At 45.0% G+C, this 9167-nt stretch overlaps 1 protein-coding gene across 2 annotated transcripts in view; it reads right to left on the reverse strand.

The window, feature by feature from the left end:
• The window catches only part of LOC131573169 (GRAM domain-containing protein 4), a 75466-nt gene extending 66348 nt beyond the window's left edge, over nt 1-9118 (reverse strand). For both annotated transcript variants that reach the window (XM_058826866.1, XM_058826867.1), the window contains exon 1: nt 8894-9118. In XM_058826866.1, coding sequence (XP_058682849.1) covers nt 8894-8922 — 29 coding nt within the window. In that variant the 5' untranslated portion in view covers nt 8923-9118. The remainder of the gene's footprint in view (nt 1-8893) is intronic.
• Nucleotides 9119-9167: the final 49 nt, after the last annotated feature.

A 9167-nucleotide genomic window follows, 5' to 3' on the forward strand; every position in this document is an offset into this window, starting at 1 on the left:
AAACACAAAATGCATTTTAAATAGATGCCTGTAGTGTCTCAAACCAGGTTAGCTGTATGCATCCAAGGGAAACTCAAAGTGGATATTGGACACAGCCAGGCTTGCACTGCACCAGGAAAATGGGACTGAAAATGTCAGCCAGTGTTTCATACTCAAAAAGCAGATACTGCCCTTGCTCTCCTTTAAGAGGACTTCAAGGGCCAGAGAGCTTCACCAAGCAAAATCAAACTGCTAAACAAAGTAAATTCCACATTCCTCCAGTAAAATATTCCAAGAAATGGTATTTGTGCTTCATTTATTTTCAAGAGGGATAAGTGATTCAGCGTTTAGAGGCAATCTGTTGGCAGAGCCCTCAAACTGGGGAAAGATTGCTACTGGAAGACACAGGAAAGAAGCAGAAGTAGCTTTACAAAAAGTTTATTTGCTGTAAAAATATTGCCTAATATAGTTTTCTAGGGAAGTTGGAATTATCCCACATTATTCCCATGACTGAAGGTAAAAAGAGCTGTTGAATGCATCTACAATCATAAGTCCCACCAGCAACTCTGCCAGGGAGGGAAGACAAAGTTTTTCAAAATAGGCTGAGACCCTTCAAAAGTATCAAAAACTTTTGTATACAGAACATTTCTTCCAAACAGAAAAGGGCTTGCTCCAGATAAACTGGAAGAGAACAGAGATCCCATTTCTGCACTGTTTTGAAAACTCTTGACATTAGTTTTATTTACTGCAAGTTTCCAGGAAGCTCTTACACCTGATGAAAATCTTTCAAGCACAGCACCTTGTAGCAGCTGGAAGTTCTCCTAAAGGATCAATGTGTCCAACCACACTGTTCAGGACTTGCTGGGAAGGGCATTCCCCATTGCACAACCACAGGTGATGCCACAGAGCTGCTGAGACCATAGACACTTGGAGCTATTTTCTGGGTTACTTTGTAGATTGGCTTTTAAAGGAGTATGAGATATTGGATAAAAACACTGCAGAAGTCCAAGGAATTATAAACTTAATCTAACTGTAATAACACCTGCAAGTGGTTTAATGCTTTGAAAAGTCAGACTACATAAAGAATATCTTCAGACAGACTGCGCTTTTTCCTACTCCTTCCAATGACATGATCCTTGCAGGGTGATGGAAAACTTAGAAGTCTACAGAGATGGTTTCTACTGTTACCTGATGATCCCATCAGTCCAAAGACATCGTAGTGTAAGTCCCGTGAGGATGCTTTGGATGTTTTACTGCTCCTAAGTTCCACATTTCACATTTACCTTTGCTCCACACAAACAGGATGGCAGCTGCTGGGAATCAAACACCTCAGCTCAATACAGCAAGGTACATGCAGGCAACATGATAATTTGGCACTACTCCCTGTCTCACAAGGGAAAGGGTGAGAAAGAGAGCAGATGAAGAAAGCCCCTAACACAAAAATGAGTTCAGAGAGGATCATGGATTACAAATCATCTTGCACTTGATTTGAATCAGGTAAAGGTCACATTCATCAGGGTTATGTAACTGCAAGGAATACCACACTGAAGGTATGCTGCATTTCATCTTTGGATGCTTAAAATGCTATTTTTTTTCCCCTGTATTATTTTCCCCTGTATCTCATTGCAATAGTTGTGCATTTCACAAAGCGCTCAAGAGCCCAGGCTATTGCTCCCTGCACTCCCAGAGTGGGGTATTGGTATTTTCAGACTGGTCTCTGCTGCTAAGATCACTAAGACTCAAAGTGGACATCCCATTCTCTCCAGACAATTCAGAAAGCTTAAACTTGCCCATTTTCTGGGTTATCCCTGGAACAAAATCTGATACTGGCAGTGGTCCCACTACTACAGAAGTGTCATGGGAAGCAGCTTTACCCAAAGCACACAACCATACAGTTCGCTGGGTTCTGATCTGGAGCAAATTACAATAAATCACAGGGCTTAGACACTGCGAGAAACAACCACTCACTTTACAATTTTAAATGTTTATTAAACCTCAAAAAACACAACAAAAATATCATCCCTTAACTGCAAGAGCAAATCATCATATTGCCCATCTATAAAAGACACCTTCATCAGTCCTAACACAACTAGGTGGGTCCCTGAAGCTGTACAGCTACAGGCATCACCTGACTCTAAAATAACATGGGAAAAAATGATATCCTCATCAGGCTTGCAACACAGCAGCAGGGACTACTCAAAGTGAAGTCCAAAAAACACCTACATTTTAAGAGATCCTTCTCTAGACACTTCACATTTCCCCACCCCTATGGCTATGACACTCCTGAAAAACTGCTGACAGCTAGAAATCTGCACACCTCTCTGCAGCCCCGTGACACTTCCCAGGAATTACAACATGCTTTTAACCTTGAGAAGTGCAGCAAGGTATTTTAAAGCAGTTACTGTGCACACCTGGGAATGCAGAGAAGAGATCCAGAGAGAAAGAAAGAAAAACATCCAAACCATTTTCTGACTGTAGGAATGTGGACCCTCAGGTAGTAAAATACACAGTGAGAGGCTGGAGGACTTTTTTTCTGAAGGTATCTCTAAAGCTAAAATTCCCTAAAGAAGTCAGCTTTTTCATACACATTTCTAACTTAAGAAGTCAGTTTTCAAAATTTAAGCAAATGATAAACTTTAATTTATGAATTAAATCCTACCTTGAGAGCATCTAAAGATGCCTGTCTGTAGCCTTCACTGAAAAGCCCGGTACTAATTTTTGATCTCTGAAAATTGGTCAGTTTCCAAACCAGTGAATTTGATATGTACTGTGTGTCAGTAACCCTGATACCTGACATGAATATTGAAGGAACAAGTGGCTTTTACAACATGGTAAAATGCCAAGCATTAGTAATGCTGGCTACCAGTACAAACTGCTGATAGTCCTGTCAAGAGATCTGGTCAGACAGTTTTAGCAGCTGGAAACTAATTGCACTCAGTCATTAATTGCATGCATTAGGCCAGCATGAAGATTATGTTTTTGTTCTTTCCAATTAAGGTAAGTACAGACCTCTCATGTTGTGAAGTTACTTTTCGGGGGATACTAAGAAAATCTGAAAGGTGCCTATTAACCACGGTATTTGGACACAGAGAAGGCAAGCAACTGCCAACTGCTTTTTACACATGATTTTGCTATATTCTTTAAAAACCTTCAAAAAGTCCTATCTTAACCAGCTACACATACCTACATTAACACACAGGGTCTCTTAACGGTAAAGAAGTTAGCAACCCCTCTCAAGGATTTTGACGCAAAACCCAAGGATAAAGTGATATTTTGTGCTTTATGCCTTTTTCTTGTTTTCTCTGCCTCCTGTCTATGACCACTGTTAGCAGCATTACACCAACATCTTTATTCTCCACCTAGAAGTGCTCACCTAAAAATAGAAACCCTGTTGACCTAAAAATAAAGCCCCTGTTTACAATTTCTGCATTTAACATCAACTGCAGAATTACCCATATACGCACACAGCATCCGTCCAGCCTTCCCTCGGTTAAGTCTACAGACAGCTGCTCACCTCCAGGCTCATCTCTGGGGAAATGCACTTATGCAGAAGCTGCCCACGGGCCAGGCAGCTCAGCCCCAACAGAGTACGAGGGTAGCTGCTGGAGAACCAAACCAGCCCACAGCAGGAATGTGCCCTCACAAATGTAAGCACACGTTCATTATAAAGCTGCAATGAGCTCTGTTTCAGAGAGAAGTCTGTATCAACATGCCCCAAAAACACGTCCCCATGTGACTCAGCATCCAATGGTTATGCTTATTAGGCATGTGTAGCCAGCAAACCTAGTCATAAATCCCTTAATCACAGGTCAAAAGAGTTGTCAAAGCCTGCACTGATAGGATCAGGAAAATGCTGAAGTGTTTTAAACAAGGAACATCAACTCCTATGAAAAGGCAAAAGCACTCAGAAGCTGTATCAGTGATTTACAGCACCAAAGTGACCTCTTGGACCTTCATCCAAAAAAAACCACATGCACAATTTACTTCAGAAGTTTCTTATTTTTAAAGCATTCTGGGAAACATGAGGCCACAACTGTAGTATTGTGCCCAGTTCTGTGGGCCCCAGCACAAGGGATACATGGACATACTGGAGATAGTCCAGCAAAGGGATTGGAGCATCTCTCCTGTGAGGAGAGGCTGGGAGAACTGTGACTGTTCAGCTTGGAGAAGAGAAGGCTCAAGGGGAGGATTTTATAAATGTATATAAAAAGCTGAAGGGAGGGTGTAGAGAGGACAGAGCTGGGCTCTGCTCGGTGGTGCCCAGTGATGGAGGCAGAGGTAAAGGGAACAAACTGAAACACAGGAAGTTCTCTCTGAACATCAAGAAACACTTTTCTTATTGTCGAGGTGACTAAGAATTTGCACACGCTGCCCAGGAAGGTTGTGGAGTCTCCATCCTTGGAGATACTTAAAAGCCATCTGTACTTCTCCCTGAGCAGCCTCCTTTAGCTGGCTCTGCCTGAGCCAAGGTTTGGATCAGGTATCTCCAGAGGTCCCTTCTAACCTCAGCCATTCCATCATTCTGCAAAATAAAAAGATGAGTTCTCTTTAATTACCGATGAGATGCCTAGATTAGGTTTTAAAAGAACACATCAAACTTCATCTAACATGTGTCTACAGGTGAAGTGTTCTTTATGGATCATCACAGAAAACCTTCTGCACTAACCCGGGATTTATAGGAAGCTGCAATTAAATGGAATTTCAGTTTTTATTAAAATGAAAGTTAGTTTTTAAACTTAGAGACAATTTTAAGTATTCTCAAGGCAAGTTTAGAGTATATTACCGTGGATTCTTTTCCTCATTAACACAGGCAACTATTAAACATATATAGTGAACCAAGATGCAAATAAAAAAGATTTTTCAATCCAAGTGAACAAGTTGTGAATCTTTACCTTCCATTACCCTCATATGCAAAAAAACCTGTGTTTTCAATCATTTAAGCACCTCTGAAGACCTCATCTTGTAAGCCAGGGAATTAAATTTACTTCTCCCAGAGCATGCACCAGGAAAAGGATTGGATGTTCAAGAGAGAAGGGGAAACCCAGCAAGTGTGCTCCCACCCACAAATACAGTACTTCTGATTTGCATCTGATAACTGCTCTTTCAGTTCAGTCAAGACAAGAAGATTTACTGTGCAAATGAAACCATACTATTAAGGTGAAGAAAAACATCCAGAACCTACTCTCTCTGAAGACTACAGAGCCTGTTAATATTTATGAAGTCTGAAGGAGCTTCAAAGACTCTTTACTTCATTTTCTTATGTCCTAACAAAAAGCAGCACTAAGTCATTAAATTTTAAGAGGAGTTCGCAACTAAACTATAAGTCTTTTAGTAAATTCTGACCTCTAGGAAAAGGTCTAAACTAATTTCTTTGGTTTGTGTGTGTCCTATAGCAATGGCAATGAAGAGAAGGTGCAAAGAGGAAATCTGCAAGTTCAGAAACTTCAAAGACAAAAATGCATAAAAACCTCAAAGCATGCAACATTATGACTGAGGTACTACATCTGTTGTATTTCTGTGCACAGATTATTTCATGCATTAACCTGCCAGGTTAAGGGCAGTGGGCAGAGAGAAAATCTGTTTTGAAAAACCCTGATGAAGCACTTACTGTCCAAAGCTTTCCCTCTGATCAAATGCTTTGTCATAAAAATAACACATTAGAGAAAGTGATCTCTCCTCCTAGCATGGATGCTGCCATGCAGATATTCTTTAGCTGCAAAAAATTTGTGTAGGAAAGAAATTGAATCAGTGTTACAGGATAAAGCTAGAAAATAGCGTACTTTATTTGAGCCTGATGCAGGTTTGGACAAGACAGCCTCCAATTCAAGATGACAGAATTCTCTGAATACTGGAGTATTTTGGCTGTAGCCAGGGCTTTCAGGACTTTGAATTTACAGAGTATCGTGACAAAGCCTGAGAAATACTGGGGGTAATGAGAGGGAGGAAGAGACCATGATAAACCACTGAATATCTACATAACTTTAACCCAAAAGAATTAGTGAGGTATACATTGCCCTTGACACATGCCTTCCTGAACAGTATTTATTACCCAGACCTACAAAAATAAAACATCAGGAAATGTGATCTATTACTCCTTAAATAAAGAAATATTCACAGTAAAATTGCTAATGGGACCATATGTTATACAAAACACAGACTGGTGTTCAAGAGTCCCTACAGATTTGGTGGTGATACAGTCAAAAAATAAAAAGTGAATTTTCAGCAGACAAAATAAGGAGAAACGGGATCTTTGTTATTCTTCCAACAGATCTGTCATCATTTTGGGGGTTAAACAGTTAATGCCTCTCCTTAGGTTTGAAGTCTCTGTGTTAAGGATTGAATATTTCAGTACCAGAATGATGCTGAAGACACACCACATATATGTAGCACACATATATGTACTTCGTACGTATCCACAGACAGTGTATCATACCCAGGACCTATACTTGACCTTTAATAGCAGTACTAATCACTTACAGACACTGCAAGGGTTCCCCTGCCAAAACATAGTATTCCAGCTTGGCTTTTTTTCCCCAGGTCTCAAACAACACTGAATCTCTTTGGCACATAATAGTGCTCCAGCCATTAATTCTTATAATGAACTCCTATACCCATAACCTCTCGACATCGCTCACAGAGTGAAAGGGGCAGGGGCAGGGAACAGTTTCTGCTGTGAATCATTGGGAATTAGTTTCCGGCTGGAAAGACAACAGGGCTGCTAGTCAGCCCCTTAATTTTGCCTTCTTATTTGGGATCTCCCTTCTACTAGTCTCTTTGAAACTAGGTCCCATGAAAGAGCTGGTCCTGTCCCCACTGCTGCACTTAATTCCTCACCCCCCACAGGTACTAATGTCAGGTCACCAGGACACAGCAATGCTGGCAAGATGTCAAGCAGGAGGTCAAAGCCTGGGTGATACCTTCACCCAGAGCAGAAGCTGTACCACGCCAAGGAGTGGTACACATACATCCAAACAGCAGCAGCCAACCCCAGGCTGCTTGAGAACCACCCCCTGACCAAGGACATGCTGAACAAATCATGTCACAATAGTGCCACAGTTAAATGAGAAAAAAACCCCAAAACCAAACCCATCAGTCTGATACTTGAACTCAGGTCAGTCCCACATACCACCATCCGAAACCAGCTCCAAGAGCTTACCTGCAGAGCAGGATGCACGACATGGCTCATTTCAGTTCAGTCTGGCATCTCAGCCCAAAAACCACCTTTATTATGGCAGAGGGATGAGCCAAACATTCTTGTGGCCACCATACGAAAAATAGTGAAACATAACTCAGACTTTCATGGAATTTTGCACAGTTCAGTGCCAAAACAACACCAATTTTGTATTTTATCAGTTTCAGAGCTAGTAGCTTAACTGTCAGCTTCTGAAGAAGATGGACTAGGACTAAAAAAAGCACTCCCTTCCTGAATAACTAGATGTGATATTTGATAACTAAATATGGCATTTAAAAAAGTAGTTAAGCTCATACTTCTAATTCTGTGGAATGAAACTATTTATCACATGTTAAAAGCAAAGGCAGGATTTGCCAGATGATGCAAAGCACAGGGGCCTGAGAGCCCTACTATTAAATATTTCCTATCCCTACCCACATCTCAACCACCACTGGAAATGTGATACTGAGAACTTGTCCATCATTCATTCCATAACCACATCAACTCATCTAAAACTCCGGAGCTGCAGCAACAAGGCAAGACACAAAAGCATGACAAAAAGCTGTGATTTCCCATTTGCCCCATTTGTGCACACAAGCCCAGGGATGACCCACAGGAGCACACAGAAGGCAGCAAAATCTACGCATACCTATTGACCTGTCTGAAGGAGTCCAGGCTGGCAGCCTGAATTGCAAAGCAGCCATTTACCATGCCATTCTCTCTGTCCCCTTGCGAGTAAGCTCTCCAGCGGCATTCCTCTGCTTCTACTGCTCCAGCACTCCCGTGCCTCATTGCCCCACACCAAGATGCATCCAGACACTGCATGCTCTGCGGAATCAGTACATTGCTGGCTGCTATTTAACACGACCGTGTGGCTAGCCCTGAACTCGGCCAGGCACAGCTACCGCTCAGGAATCAAACCTCACAGTAGAACCTGCATTGCCAGCCCTCGTTGCTAAATCGGATGCCACCCAGCTGCCACCCCGGCCGGGGGCGGGAGGAGGTGAAGGCGGGTGTGACGCAGCTCGCCGCTGCTCCCTCGCCAAGGGAGATCCCTGCACGCAGCCGGGGAACACCGCCGAGCAGAGCCAGCGGCCGGGAGCAGCGACAGCCACCGGCAGCCGCCACAGCGTCCCCAGTACAACAGCTGGGGAGCCCAGATAGGTCGGGCTGCGTGTGCACACAAGGATGCGACCTTTACCGGGCTCACCGCCGCCCCACGCGCTGTGTTTACTACAGCCGCTGCCTTCTGGCTGGTGGCGGCGATGCCACCGCCCGTCCCCGCAGCCCAGGGCGGCTCCTCCGTGCTGGAGGGGCGCGGGGAGGAGCAGAGGGCCCCTGCTCTGCCCGGGAAGCAGGGAGGGGGCAGCCGGACAGCCCCTGCGCACGGGAACAGCGTCCCGTGTGCCGCAACCGCCCGGACAGCTGCGCCACCGGCCGGGACCTCCGTTGGCTCCCCCGCAACCTCCCGGTCCGCCCCTTCCCCCAGCCCCGGGAGAGCCGAACAAAAGGGAACGGAGGGACCAAAAGACAGCAGCCCCCTCCCGAGGGTCCCCGTCCGAGGGTGGTGAGAAGCACCGCGCCCCGTACGAACCCTGCCCCAGGGAGGTGGCGCCGGGTTAGTCTGTAAAGGTATGGACACCGCAAAATAAAATAAAATAAAAAAAAAAATGATTACTATTATTAGTAGTAGTAGTACTGTAATTATTATTATTCCCCCGAGCCGGCCGGCGCGGCACTCACCCTGCTCGGAAATCGGAGCAAACTCTCATTCACACTCCGCACCGTGCCCAGGCCGCCGGAGCCAGGCGACGCCCCGAGAGCCGCCGGCCGCTGTGCTGAGCCGGGCCGGGCGCCGCCGGGGCCGGGCGCGCCCGCTGAGCCCGGACAAAGCGCGGCGCCGCTGCGGGCGAGGCGGCAGCAGGTGCCCGTCCGCCGCCGCGGCCGTGCCGAGCGCCCCGCGCAGCCGCCGCAGCGCCCGAGCCGCTCGCCCGAGCCGCTCGCCGGGGCCGCGCTG

The sequence above is a fragment of the Poecile atricapillus genome, chromosome Z (genome assembly GCF_030490865.1).
Source record: "Poecile atricapillus isolate bPoeAtr1 chromosome Z, bPoeAtr1.hap1, whole genome shotgun sequence".
NCBI classification, from domain to species: domain Eukaryota; kingdom Metazoa; phylum Chordata; class Aves; order Passeriformes; family Paridae; genus Poecile; species Poecile atricapillus.